The following is a 15,838-nucleotide window of genomic DNA, read 5'->3' as shown; positions in this document are numbered from 1 at the left end:
GGGGATGCCATGGAGTTTGTAAAAAGGTGCGAAGAGTGCCAAAGATTTGCTATTCCACAACAAAAAGATAGGATGCTACTTACCACTGTGATTTTAAGACAACCTTTTAAGAAGTGGGCTATTAATTTTGTTGGACCCATTAGTCCAACTGTGTATCCGTCACACAAGCCCAATATGTGATCGTTGGCCACATACTATTTCACGAAATGGGCAGAGGCAAGAGCCTTTAAGTGAGCTAATGCAGAAACAACGACTAAGTTCTTATATGAACAAATCATTTCGAGATTTGACTGCCCATTGGAATTAGTCAGTTGATCGGGGTTCACATTTCATTAATGAGGTGATTGATCACTTACTTGTTGCTAGATTCCTTGTAGTCGACTGAAAGTCATCACCTTATTATCCATAAGTAAATGGTCAAGTAAAGAGTAAAAATAAGATTTTTTGTACTATCTTGACAAAAATATTAGAAGCAAGTCACACAGATTGGGAACATAAGTTAATTGTAGCTTTATGGTCATATCAAACATCGTATAATAAGGTAGCGACAAGATATACTCCCTTTCGTCTAGCTTATGGCATTAAGGCAGTCGTGCCTACGGAGTACTTAGTTCCAAGCCTACGAATTGCGGTGCAAGAGAGATTAACTAAAAGTGCATTAGTCAAAAGGTTGGTTGGTTTAGAGAAACTTGATGAAACGGCTAATGGCATCACATGGGCTTATGGTCGAGAAATTGCGAAGAAAGCGTTGGTTTGACCATAACCTAAAATAAAAAGAACTAGAAACAGGGGACCTTGTCCTCGTGTATGGTGTTGGAAGCACAAAAAAAAAAAACTGCAGTACAGAGGATTAGGACCATTTCGAGTGTCTGAAATCACACCTCAAGGGTTGGTCCGAATGAAACTATTTAGGGTGTGCAAATCGAGGGTTACATCAATGGAAGCAAGCTAAAAAGTATTACGGACCACTGACCCAAGAGATATTCATGCAAGAGCATCTACTAAAACAAAAGAAAGAGCTAGCCAAGGAAAAAATCAAGCAAGCTCAGGAAGAAGCAAAGGCAAGGGAAGCCAAGGCCAAACAAAGACTCTAGGAGAGAATATTTCATGTGAACATGGTTTCACTAACCCTCCTTGATGAGGATAACCTAGACATTGAGCAAGCACGTCTCTGTGTGAAAGTCTCTATGACTAAAAATCATGCAACAAGAATTGCATTAATTGATATAGGATCAAGTCATAACATGATCTCTTATGAAACATGGGAAGCTCTAGACAAACCTCACCTCTTGAGGCCACAAATGCACAAGTACGAAGTGTGCATTTGACAACTACCAAAGCTGTGGGATTCTTAAGTGTTAATATTTCCATCAAAAATAATCCCTTGGTTGGGAAGGTGTTTGTTATGCCTATAGGATCTATGGAGGAAGAAATTATCCTTGGACGATCTTGGATTTACGCTAGTAATTGTAATATATCCAATGGGAAAAGAGGGCTACACAACTCAATGAGGGCAAGGATATCATTACTGTGCCATTTTATGAAGCCCATTAAACAAGGGAAAGCATGCTATGATAGATGACATGAAAACGCCAATGTGTTCCTACCATATTCTAGGATTGAATATCCTAGGCTAAAAGAATGATTTTCATCACATTCAATGGAAAACTAATTTTTAAGGTTTATGCATAATTAAATAATTAAGAAAAGAGGATATTGAGGTAATTTTATTTTATGATAAAAGAGGAATTCCCATGACATTGGAATTCAATCATTTAAATGAGAAAAGTGGAATTCTTGGTATATTGGAATTAATGGATATTTTATCTAAATTTAAAAGAGGAATTTTAGATAAATTTATTTTATGTATGAGAAATATTTAAATGATAAAAGAGGAATTCCCATGACATTGGAATTCAATCATTTAAATGGGAAAAGTGGAATTCTTGGTATATTGGAATTAATGGATATTTTATCTAAATTTAAAAGAGAAAATTTAGATAAATTTATTTTATGTATGAGAAACCACCATTAGTCTTTGAGGAGCTACTCCCCCCCTACCTAGTCCTCTTCCTACATTGGCTCTTCTAAGCATTTTGGGTCTCTGGGTAGGTCTGGCCACCTCATTATGGCCTGGCTCATTATTAGCATCCTTCGCCCGTCTTTGTAGAATTAAGAGCTCCATATCCTGCAAGAACGTGGGATGATTGATCATTTTCTCTACATCTTTCTTTATATACAGGCGGTCCTCAACTTCAACAATTTTCCTAGGTAGGTTGTCCCCTTCATTTTGGGTATCAAATACTTTCTCCGCTCTTGGCTCTTCATTAATGGGTTCTAAATTTTGTATGGCTCCCTCTGCCCTGCCCATTTCCATACTATCGATGGTATTCCTGAACATTTTTGGTTCTAAAATGGATTTACCTTTTCCATTTCCTTTTGTTCAGCCCTTGTTTGTCGAGTATCGAGCTCTTGTTTCCTTAAGCTCAATGCTCGCAGTTATCGCTCTACTTCAGCCCTCTTCAAGTCTAATTCTAATTCATCTAAGGTTGGGAAGAAGACTTGACCGGTCTTGGCTGGTCCCTCCTCATTCTGGCAGTTCTAGTGTTAGATAGCCTAGAACTCGAAGGCTGGGTTGGTACTTCTGGTCTTACACCTTGTCCAATGCTGGTTGATGGTCCTGTACCACCCAACAGATTGCGCTTTGTCTTTTGTGCTAGTTTAGAGACCAAAAAATCCCATGGCTATGTCAAAGATACCACTCGATCTTGTACACTCGATCTTGTAGAGGAAGATGGTTTTTCTTCCTCTCCAATCCTAGGGAATCGTAGCCCTTCTTCCATGGACTCTCCACTACTTGTATCAATGGTGGTTATATTACTCTGAGCCGAAACACTCAATTGAGTGCTCACAGAATGGCCTAAACCAACACTCTTTGGATAAGAAGATCCTGGGTGGTTTGATGCACTATCGTCGTCGGGAGGAGTAAGGTCATCTCCGATGAGTTTGCTAGACCTCAAGTATATGTGAATATGATTTGATAGGATAAATCACTACCCCAAATGAATTTTTGTAGGGTTTTGTCGATCTGAATGTTTTTGGGCTGTGAGACTGCAGATAGTAGTCCACACCATGAGATAGTAGGAAATGATTCACGTCGTGAGACTAGAAATGGTTCACTTCATGAACTATTTTTTGCACTTTCACGTGTTCAACATTTACTTTGAATTTTGGGTCTATGTGCCCTGATCTGAGTTGGTTGGTCTCAATTTGGAAGTTTTAAAGCACTTTCCTAACTTTAATCTGAATGTCCTTGGTTCGTGAACTAGATCCATTTTACTGATAGTTCACACCATGAAACCACAGAAAATAGATCATGTTGTGAAGTAGTAAGTAATGGTTCATGCTGTGATACAGGGGGTGTTTCACATTGTGAAGTATTTAATAGTTCACATGGTGAAAAGATATATAGTTCATGTCGTGAAATCAAAATGGTTCATGCTGTGAAATAGGGGGTGTTTGACATCGTGAAGTATCTTCCTGCTAGCTCACGGGATAAGATTCAATAGAACCCATTGTGTCAGGATAGGGCACCCTATATAAGCAGGGTAGTCACGTAATCCGCGGTGCTGATTGTTGAAGCGGCTCACACCGTGAGATGATTTTTTTGATTTTTTTGAAAAAACAAAAAAACAAAGCATTAGGACCTCAATGGAAGGCTTCTTGGGCCCTTTTATTTGGCAGTTTAAGGGAGTCAAACCTTTTCTCTTAAGAAGAAACGTTTTCTAATTAGAAGCTTCAAAACGGCTACTTTATTCGAATTTGAATTTTGGGGGAAAAATGGAATTTAAAATCTAGCGGATAAAACCATATCATGTAACATATCTATGGAAAGCTCTTGATGCGTAGATCATGGATCTGTAATCTCCGCTCAAATCGGAGCTTGTATGTAGAAGTTATGGAGGTCCGAAAATTGTAAAATTGCCCCCCCCCCCCCCCCCTCCTTTTTGGGGGAAAAAGTGCACCCTTTGACCACTCTTACACCTCTCTTAAAAACCCAACATTTCAGTCCACATGGCAACCCCCCATTTGGCTATTCCTTAATCACCTTGATTAGGCTTGGGTAAATTAAAGGGCCCAAGAAGACCCCATTCACTTCCTAATGTATCACACTACTTGTTCATGCCGCTAACAAGTTTGGTGATACGAACATCAAAATTTAAAAGAAAAATGGGTGTAGTTTTCCTCTAGGGTAACCCAAGTACTCACCCACACAACAAAAACAAAGAATTTCTTACAAATCTTTACTTCCACTCAAACCTTATACATTCATTCTTTACACAATGCACTACCTGAATGCAAAGGCAATGATGAAACATGTATAATGGGAGCTAAAACTCAAGGAGGACGAAAGAAACAATGGTGTTTCCTCGGCAGCGGTGCCAAAAATGTTATGGGATACCACACCTCCCAAAGAAGGAACCCTAAACATTCACCATTGGAAGGAGCAATAGATCACAACCATTGTAGGGTACTTACCAATGCTTCAAGCTCATGTCCCTTGAGGTCTCCAAGCTTACTTCGAGAAGCTCCAATCCTCCAAGCTCCACCTCTACACTGTCATTGTAGAGTCGCTCACACCACCACACAAGGCAATCTCTCTCTCACTCCTCTACACAAGCATACAAGCATAGAGAAGGCATATACACTAGAGTACACTCTCACACTCTCTCTCAAGACAAGGCAAGATCTCTCATAGCACAAAGGGGATTGTTTCCATTCATTATGAGAAAATAACCTATATACAACTAGCCCTTATTCACACTTGGGCACCCAAAACTTACTAACTAAGGCCTCAGGTGGCTAGTATCTCATAATGTTCAAAACTTACTAACTAAGGCCTCAGGTGGCTAGTATCTCATAATGTTCAACTTTTATAGTGCCTTTACATGACACTTATTAATGTCCTCAAATGGAGGAGCATATTTGTTAATCCAACATGGGATTAACACATTTGTTCCTTCTCCCCTGAGTAGCAAACGCCCGTTCCCTTAACATTATGAAAGCGTACGGCTGTTCCATTTCAAATAATAATAATTATTATTATCATCTTTCTCAGAGGGGTTCAGTACTACATTTGCATATTTCCATACACCTACAAATCGGGTAGACTAGTGTGAAATAACCTTGTCCTTGACGAAGCAAACTCTCAGAAAGCTCCTTTGTTGATAAGATTGGACCCATCGGTCAATATCGAGTGGAGTCAAATGGTGCTTGCCTTTGACATTACCAATGAAAGCAAAAACCACCCAAGCATGGGACGAGTGACACGAGACCTCAAAACCTGAGGGCTAGAACTTTGACGAAGCAAACTCTCAGAAAGCTCCTTTGTTTTGATAAGATTGGACCAATCGGTCAATATGGAGTGGAGTCAAATGGTGCTTGCCTTTGACATTACCAATGAAAGCAAAAACCACCCAAGCACGGGACAAATGACACTAGACCTCGAAACCTGAGAGCTAGAACTTTAGTGTATGGATAAACCATCTGTCCAAGAGTAAGCTCCTGCCTCTCCCACACATTCGCAGAAGTTTTTCTTTGAGGCTACGCTATTTTATCCTAGGAAATACACAGTTAGAAGAACCTCAACCTAGGGTGAGAGGCATGGACCAAACCCAAGAGAGCGATCCTACTCCGTCTCTAGACCCAAGAGTAGAAGTAGGACAAAGAGAAAGCCAACAGACCCAGATAGAATCACCCATCTAGAGAGTCATACCTTTTTCGGGTATAGCTTAGAATTAGTTTAGGGCCCAAGGACCGGCACAAAGTCCAGGGTTGGTTCCATCATCTCAAGGACCAGGAACATCGCATCAAGGCAAAAGGGTCTACCCAGGCCCTTCACATCAGCTTGGTTCACCTGTATATCAGCAGTACCCACACAGCAAGGAGTCTACCCTTGGTGTACCACATGGGACCACAAGGGGTACATCTAAACCCACCAATGAGACACAGGGGCGTCGTATGGTATATTATCCTCCTGGCCTTGCTCCTCCATAAACCCTTTCTCAAACCACACCTGTGCGCCAGCCATGTGGCAGGGCGGCTGACGCTAGAAATGTTGAGATTAGCCATGAAAATAGCAAGGGGGTGGCCTCCTCAAACCTTTTCTTTTTAAGCTTTAGATACCACGAGGATGCCACATACTATTGTCCTATGGAATGCTCTCATGTGGCTAAGGTTAGCAAGTGCTATATTGTTTTAAAGGACATCTTTTGTAGGGTTTGCATATGGAGCTCTCCCCCTTTGGGATGTAACTCCAATCACACTGATTGCAAGATATGCTAACAGGGCCAAGGTGAGCAAAGATTATGATGTTTCCTCATGGAGTGCGCTAATCGCCGGATATGCCCCGCCGGATATGCCAATAGGGACAAGGTGAGCAAGCACCCTATTATTTTGAAAGCATGTAGCATGAGGGGTGCTCATGATGGCTACAAGAGCATTACAGATCACATATTATAACATTGCCAGCACACAACCCCTTCCATGGATTTTTTTTCTTTTGAGATAATGGCTTGCTCTCTCCCAAAACCTATGCATATCAGGGGTAAGGGCCAAAAAAAAGGCCATGGGAGGTGGCAACGGCGTGCCTCCCTTGGCCGTTATTTGTGTCAAAATGGCCTTGACCACCATAGGTATGCAAGGTATGTAGGTGAAAAGTCTGTGTAAGCTTGCACCTGTGATAATGATAATGATCATTATGAGCACATGGCATTGATGATAATGATCATTTTGAGAAAATGGCTTGTTGCATAAAAGAAAGCAACCAAGAGGTTTAATTGATGATCTTTTCATCATCATCACTTAAGGTAGCCATAAGATCCAGCTTGATGCTCTTTTCATATAAATTATGTCCGTAAATCGATGAGAAAATTTTGGAATTTTGTTTGTAAAACAAACAAGACTCTTGCAATGTTTTTCTAGAAAACTACTCAAGCATAAATAATGAATTGCAACTCATAAGGATTAATGAACTCCTTTGTTTGATTGATATCAATGCCATGATTATGACGATAATGTTTTTTATAATTATGATAGTGGGATTTATATGTTTTTTTGTAGCCCAGCCTCCAAGGGAGGTAGAGGAAAGCGTAGAAAAGATAGAAACTGGTGTTTGTATATCTCTTTTATATATTTGTAGGTGGTTGTTTCTAGCTTGAACACACCTGTGTTGGTTGGCACCACATTGCGTGATGAGATTATAAATTGTGCAAACATTTGTGCTTCCTGCTCCCAACCATGAGGATTACTTGAAGGACTTGCCTGAAAAAGATAGAAAGTTAATTGATCAAATAAGAAAGAAGTACACTAAAGTAGTCGAGTCACAGTACCCTCTTACATAGAGATACCTTAAGAAGTTAGTTTACAATATAAGTTATTTCTCTCTTATATTCTACTAGCAAATACATGCTTCTCATCTTTATTAAGGTTCGTGACTCCCTGGTTTGCTAGTTTTAAATCACTCAGTCACTTAACAATAAGCTTGAGCAAGTGAGATTGATATTCTCTGAAAGAGGTGCTCAAAAAAAGTGGAGGAGAAGGAGACCGAAGAACTGGCTTCAAGATATGGTGATAGAATTGGAAAGGTAAACTAAAAGAGATGTGTTCTCTAACTTTTTACTAACATCATAGTATGCCTTGATTAAGATGTTGTTTGGTCATTTCTTGTTCATACCTTGGTCTAATATGTGTTGAGGTTACTAAGTTGTATATATAACGTTTCCATTTGTGTATGTGTATATCTTCATGTTGGTTCTATGTAGATTATAAACATTATTGATCCAAAGCTTGGTGATGACTAGCGGTCAAGAGTATGGGCACTCAAATGGGGAGTAGATAGGTATGCTACTTTGGAGAAGTTAAATCTTCTTGCCATTTGTGATGTCCCCATTGAGTCAAAAATCTACTGATTGTCTTTAATGGAAGCCAACAAGGCCACAAAAACCATGTTCTATTACTTTAACTATCTTGTTTGATATCTTTTTATTGTGCAATACATTGATAATCATTTCGCCTTGTGTGTGGTAGGAGAGGAGATTGGTTGGGTGGAGAGCCTACTAGGGAGGAGGTGTCACGGGCTAGAGAGCCTACTAGGAGGAGTGGTGTGGAGGCTTCAAGAGGAGCTTCACATTTATGGCTTACATTGTTGAGTTGTTTTGCCATCGCAATGGTATTTGGCTTGAGTTGGAATGTGGTAAAGTCCTTATTCTCAAGGCATGTTTGACGACTGGACATGTTTGCATTGATGGAGAAGGATGAGAGACTATTGTCTTCATACGTGGAGGGGAAGACATGAAGATGCTAGCACTTCATAGGCTATTGATGATGAGATTGATGTACGTGCGAGAGAAAACCCTCATACTTACAATGGTGGTGACTAGTCGTTTGTGTTTTCAACAGTAGTTGATTCCTATATTTTTTTATTGTTGTGGTTTCGGTGATGGTTTTGGATATGGATTCTTGTGTTTTTGTTTACTATGCTTTTGGTTATGGATTTCATAGTTTTTTGGTTCATCAAATGGACAACATGGTTCTGTTCCTATAGTCTTAATACTCTTTTCATATAAACTGTCCATATATGGATCAAAAAATTTTAAAAATTTGTTCCAAAAGCAAAGGAGACTCTGATAAAATTTTTCTAGAAACCTCACACTCATGCATGAAATGTTAGATTACTACCCACAAGGATTACTGTTAATTATGGATTCCTTTGTTTGATTGATATCAATGCCATGGATGTGATAAGAGTGATGATGATGTTTATAATTGTGATAATTGTGATAATTGTGCATACTTATTTTTAATTCTTGAAAACCTATTTTAATTTTTGTTTCCATGCAAAGTCGACTGCTGCCAGAGTATGCCGAAGCGATGGCAAGACCCATGGCTGAAGATCCAAGATTTGAGGTGGATCATGAGGAGCGTCACCACAAACACCACTCGTTTATTGTGATGTTGAGTGTGATTGTACATGACTTGCTATGGTTGAGCTCCTAGATATTATCTTCCATGGTCTTTTGCACCCAATTTTCAGTTGTGAATCCATTTTGAGTTCCACTCTATTTGCTCAATTTTGTGTTATGAAGACCACTTGACTAGCAAATATTTGCACTACCTATCTTTCTCAATCTCACAATCAATATTTGTGTGGTTTGGTGTCAATGTATTTATGAATGTTTCACAAGATATGTGCTAAAGTGCAACCAATGTGCTCTCCTTTGTTCAATTTCTCCCTCGAGCTCCGCCTCTCAGTAAAAAGTGATGGTTTACTCTCAATCTACTTCTCTATAAGAGGCCTTTTGACACGCCCCACTCGATTTTCTAGTTGGCTCCTCTCTTTTAGAGAAGGCACTAAGTTTGTTGGATGCTTTGATGCTGATTGGGCAAGTGATCAAAATACTCAACAATCCACTTCTAGTTATTACTTCACTCTTGGTTCCGGTCTTATTTCCTAGAGATCCAAGAAGCAGCTACTACTGAGGTTGAGTACCGTGCTTATCTTGACACCTGCTATGAGCTGTTATTGTTGTTCCAAATGTTGAGCAATCTTGATGTACTCTCGGATTATCCGATCCGTATTCTTATGGGCAGCTAGAGTGCCTTGGCATTGGCTCAAACTTCATCCTTCCATGGCAAGACCAGGTCCACTTTCATTTCGTTTATGAGCTGGCCGTCGTCAATAGCATCATTACACTGGAGTATTGTCCTTCTCAAGTTGATCTCTTTACCAAACCTATTCCTCGAGATACTATTGATCAACTCCTAAGCCATATGGGAGTCGAACCTCGTGTTGAAGCTGAGAGGAGGTGTTGGACATGTCATCTCTCCAACCCATTTTATGTCACCTTTTATGTAGATATTTATCTTAAGTTTTAGGTCTTTTTCAGCTATTTTATAGCTTAGTTTTACGTTTTTTTAGGCATTTTATCATTTGTCCAAACTAGTAGCTTTTTTGCTACAGCTGACTGACTCAACAGATATGTATATAAGCATGAACATTGTTCGTTCATAAATCAATACATTTTCAGATCTTGGCTGTCTACTTTCTCTTGTATGATCTCTATTTGCTTCCACTTTATATTAACATATTCTCACATGGACCCATGTACTCATGTACCCATGTACCTAGTTGAGGATATGGGGTATGGGGTTTGGTCAGGTGTATAATCGGTCACGACTGATTGGATCCAATCTTGGGTGGCCGACAAGCACATAGCAAGGGTTCCCCCTTCCTCATATCTTGCATATCAGATATCACATAGATGTCTTGCTTAGTATGAGCACCTTATCAGTGCTTGCTAGTGCATGACATCCTCCTCCATCCAGAATCTACCGGAATTTGGAAGGGCAAGATTGCCCATCCAAATTGCCAAGACACTGATGGGAAGAACACTTCTGTAACCAGATGGTTTCCTGCCCATGAGGCAGAAGTTGGGCGGCATGTCCCCGGGCAGCCAAGATGGCCCCTCTGCTTTTAGCTTTCAAACCTGAATGGCTGAAACGTTGTGGCATAAAAGAGAGCTAGCTAGACCAACTTCGGGCATTCAAGAGTTGCTCATCCACCATTAAGCTTGTGGTTAAAAAATCTTCATGCATACTTAAACTCTGCAACTCTGCCTGACATGTGACCATAATGCACCACTATCTTGCTGGGTATGCGTCACGCTAAACCTTTTTCACCATCTATGGCATTGCTGCATGTATGTTTGATAGCATTTTATATGGTGCAACATTTGTTGGATTGAACTCAAAGCAAAAACGTGCCAATCGTACTCCTCTTTCAACATCACCATGAAGCCGGCAAGCACTGAGCAAACAGAGCCATGCAGCTGAAGCCTTCTCAAACGGTATGGTATAAATCAAGGCTTCCGCCTCATCCAAGAGACCTGCACGGCCAAAGAGATCAATCATACATGCACTATGATCAATCATAGGTGTGAGGCTGCTGTGTAAGAAGACATACATAAAGAATTGCCTGCCTACATCAATCAATCCTGCATGGCTGCATGCAGTGAGAGCAGAGATCAGGGTAATACCATTGGGCTCTATGCCAGCATATTGCATCTGCCAGAAATGAGTTAGAGCCTCCTTGCCATTCCCATTATGGGCAAGCGATGCAATCATAGCATTCCAAGACACGACATCACGTATCGGCATCCTGTCAAAGACACTTTTCGCATTGTGCAAACTCCCACACTTTCCATACATGTCAATGAGGGCATTCCCTACCTCCAAAACTTGCTCGCACCCAGTATCAAAAATGGTATAATGAGTCTCCTTTCCATGTTCAAGGGCTCCAAGGCTAGCACATGCTTCCACAATGCAGAAAAAGGTGACACGGTCCGGCTTGACACCCTCAACCACCATCCGGTGAAAGAGATCTAAAGCCTCCTGGAAATACTCATTGTGGGCATATGCTGCAATCATTGATGTCCATGAAACAACATTGTGAGTAGAAATTTTGCAAAAACTATTCATAGCATCATCCAAGCTCCCAAACTTTGCATACAGATTGACAAGAGCAGACCCAACCATCACATTTTGCTCGTGCCCACAACATATGGCATCTGCATGGACATCTTGACCCTCGGCAAGGGCTGATATGCCCGTGCATGCATCGATCGCACAACCAAATGTAATGCTCTCTGGTTCAAAGCCTTGGGGCACCATCTCATTGAACAGCTTAAGAGCCTTTTCGGCTTGCTTACTCTGAGTATATGCTGCAATCATTGTGGTCCAAGAGACGGCATTTTGACACGGCATTTTGTCGAAGACAATCTGCGCCTCACATATACGATTGCACTTTCCATACATGTCAATCACAGCATTCCCTACCACCACATTGTTCCAATGCTCAGACCCAGCTATGGCTGCAAAAATCTCCTCCCCCTCTCTCAGGGCTGCAAGACCGGCTGCTGCATTAAGTGCAGAAACGTATGAGATACACGTCGGCCTGACACCTTCCACTTGCATCTGAAAAAACAAATCTAGAGCGTCCCGACCATGCCCGTGTTGAGCATATGCAGTGATTAATGCATTCCAAGAGACTACATCTCTACACGGCATCCTCGTGAACACATTCCTTGCAGCTTGGAGATTCCCATTCTGGCCATGTGCATTGACGAGTATATTCCAAGAGTATAGGTTAGGGTTAGTTATGTTGTCAAATACCTCCTGGGCAGCCTTTGGGCTTCCACAGTCTCCATACATCTGGACAAGCCAATTCCCTAAAAATGTGTCACTGTCATATCCAAATGTGCTGATGAGCTGATGGAGGCGTTTGCCGTCTGACAGGGCTTTGGATTTACCATAGCATTTCAGTTCAAAAGCTAAAGCAGAGACGTTCAAGGGTCCATTTTTCATTCTCTCTCTCTCTCTCTCTCTCTCTCTCTCTCTCTCACACACACACACACACAGGCACACAGGCACACACTTCCTCAAGGATTCAGCCTTTGTTTTGAACATGAATTGAGCACCAATGGGATGGAATCTCCTTACAAAAGACCCTGAAATCAATGTAGAGTATGGCAAATCTCCATAGACTCTACTCACAGCATCTTGGGTATCTGAATGTAAAGCAAACTCGGATGTTCTGAACGAACACTCCCATAGACCCTGCTTGTGCATCGGACGGAGTTCTTTATGTTGTTGTCATCATAGGTACATGCCCCTCTATGTGGGTATGTGGGTGAACCCACGTAGATAGGTCCATACACTGTATGGGAGATGCAAGCAGAGCCCCACATAGATAGCTCTGTGCCCTGTATGGCCATCACCTGTATGGGGGTATGCGACTGAATCCACATAGATAGGTCATGTGGGGTATGCGAGCGAACCCACGTCGAAGAGCTCCGTGCGTGCATCCACATAGATCTGTATGAAGGTATGCGAGTGCATCCACATAGATATGTCCATGCACTCTATGGGGTTATATAAGCCATAGAACATCTCATTTTCGCCTAAAGCCCTTCCATGTAGCATTCTTCCCTTTATTTTTTTTTGCTTGTCAAGTCTCTACACCTTCAAATGGTCAAGTGCCATTGCTCGCACAAGTCTCTACACCTTCAAATGGTCAAGTGCCATTGCTCGCACGGAGGAGATTGGAACCCACAACCCTGGGACTCTCAAACTCCATTCTAACCACTGCCCTAACACGCAATCGGCGCAAGACACTAATGTTTTTATAAACTCACGACTAATGAAGATGCCTTTTATTCTTACAACTCGTGTGACAGCCAGAGAGTCGCGGTTGAACCTAGTTCCTGTTTTTAGGTTGTTACACTCGGGCTAGAGCCTACCACCACTTTGTAGCAATGCACGTGGACTAGAACAATCAAATATGAGTGTAGTGTTGGTTTGAGATCTCCCTTTGTATGATCTTATCTTACTTAATAAAAGTCTCTTTTTTGGGGAAAAAAAATGGGCATGGGACTCTTCACTTGGATTAGCTTGCTTAGCCCATATTTGACTCCATAAATCACAATGAAATATGGTCATATATTTGACTCCATAAATCACAATGAAATATGGTTGGCTTCCATATCTTCATGGGACTTAGAGGAAAAGACAAGTAAAAAAGGTGACATGCCAGCTTACACTAAAAAAAGATTGGCTCTTCCTAATTTTATCCTCGTCGATTTGTGAAATTGAATATTATCTTGGGAATTTGACACCAACTGCATTTTTCTAGGTATAACTTGCATAAGTCATGCAAGTCAATGGTGGGGGGCATAGCTCTTATATTTCACATCAACTTGTCCATGTATGTGTATGTCCATCTAGAAGGTCATTGACAACTTGTCCATGTATGTGTATGTCCATGTAATATGCACAGGCATTATACTAAAAACAACTATAACAAAAACACATGTCCATGTAATATCCACATGCATTATACAAAAAACAAGCATAACATAAACACATGTATCTTTCATGAACCTTCAATGTTTTTTTGAAGATGCACTTGCAAAGCTTTTTGAGTCATAAGAAAAATGGCTTTACCTAGTATCAAATAGCTACTCACGAAGGTATATGGATATTGGATCACCCATATTTTTTTTAACACTCTCTCTTGATCCAAGCATCCATACCAACAAGGTGTGCTTAATCAAGGACTTACAAAGACACTACCCCCACTGGCTATAAAATTACAAAAAAGATGTTGTACTAGTCTAGATGACATCATAAGCTCTTCCTTCACACATTAGGAATGTGAAAGGAAGGGAATACAATATTTAAGCTATGACCATTTCTAAATGGAGTATCATAAATTTCACCAAAGATAGGATGTGCTACAATTTTGGCACTCTTCCCAAGAATTCTAATGCCTATAGTAGATCATAATACACTAAGTCAATTAAGAACCTTCATGACATGCCAACCATGTCATGTAGAAGAAGCCACTAAATCAATGAAGAACCTTCATGACATGTTGCTAACGATGTCATGTAGAAGCCACCAAGTCAAAGTACACAAGCCCATTTCACAAAAGGGTTGCATACCATTGATGAACACATAGGCCACAAAGTTCACTAAGGTTAATCCAGCACATAGATTTTTACATAGTACCACAAAGTTACAAGGAGATTTCTTTATAAAGATGACATTTTATGTTTTTTGTCACTGTTGTCTTCACATTTGATGGAGCCCTCCCTATCCATCCTCCTCTTTTCTGCAATCTTTCATAGCATGTGCTCTTTCCTTATAATAATAGCAAGTCACACAGAGCTTGTTACTTTTGTTGTACATAGCCACACAAAGTCTTTTTCATTCACTAAGGATGATGATGCGGAAACCTCAAAAGCTTACTGTGCGCTTTTGCCGCACAGGTCATAGCTGGGGACTTGCCGGACACCGTATGCGAGCCACGAATGGCTGCAAGCATACAACCAGGGAAGGAAGCTCAAACAGAATGCCAAAGGGTGTGTCACTCACCGCTCAACCGCTGCCTTGAAGGATTCCCGCGTCGCAGCCGTGAAGGAGGAGCCGCCGTCGCCGCTCTACCGCCTCTCCGCCGCCGTGCCGCTACACAGTGCTCGATCGCTCTCTCACTCTCTCTCTCTCTCTCTCTCACACGCAGGAGAAGGAAACCAAAGAGATAAGGCAAGAGCACTCTTGTATTCACAACACATGAGAATGAGGATTTTAGGGTTACATTTGACTCATATAGGTGACTTGGCCGTTCACACTTGGGCGCCCATTTGCCGACCGACCCTAACCCTTATCCTACTGATATCCAAGGTGCGCCTCTCATCGGCGATCACCCAATCCCTTCATCCTTAACATATGGTGCCGACAAGCCCGGCCCATGACTCAGAATATTTAAATTAATGACGTAAAATATAGTACGTCGCCATGTCCGCCATGGGTTAACATGCCCCCCTTCCTGATGTAGATTCCGTCCTCGGAAGCTATGGTATGGTAAGCTCGAGAGGGTGTTGTGGTAGACCGTCTGCAAAACAGGGAAGTAGAGTGAAGGTATGCTGGAATTCAAAAGATATAAAGTGTATAAATTCAAGCATGTTAGACCACAATGGATGTTGCTAGGAGAACTTAGTTTAAGGGTCACATGAGTGAGCTAGTGTAGCAAATTAATAGGAGTTTAAAATTATTGAAAGGAATTCAAGAGTTAGCAAGGTGTCAAAGGTTAATCAAGGTTTATAACTGGCCTAAGTCAAGGAAAATAACCAAGCTTAATAAATAAACAGATGACCACACTGTGTCTACTCTAAGAACAAGTTAATACCACGCATCTAGGGACACAAGAAAAATCAGAGTT

At 41.1% G+C, this 15,838-nt stretch overlaps 1 protein-coding gene across 1 annotated transcript; it reads right to left on the bottom strand.

Moving 5' to 3' along the window:
• Nucleotides 1–10,044: 10,044 nt before the first annotated feature.
• Nucleotides 10,045–12,983, bottom strand: LOC147614737 (pentatricopeptide repeat-containing protein At2g13600-like). The gene has a single exon (XM_086780072.1). It carries the CDS (start codon nucleotides 12,685–12,687, stop codon nucleotides 10,744–10,746), a length of 1,944 nt encoding a protein of 647 aa, XP_086636198.1. The 5' UTR covers nucleotides 12,688–12,983; the 3' UTR covers nucleotides 10,045–10,743.
• Nucleotides 12,984–15,838: the final 2,855 nt, after the last annotated feature.

The sequence above is a fragment of the Cibotium barometz genome, chromosome 41 (assembly GCF_041138505.1).
Source record: "Cibotium barometz isolate CiBa-2024 chromosome 41, ASM4113850v1, whole genome shotgun sequence".
Lineage (NCBI taxonomy): Eukaryota > Viridiplantae > Streptophyta > Polypodiopsida > Cyatheales > Cibotiaceae > Cibotium > Cibotium barometz.
The sequence above is the reverse complement of the archived record's forward strand: the minus strand, read 5'-3'. Positions and strand labels throughout refer to the sequence as shown.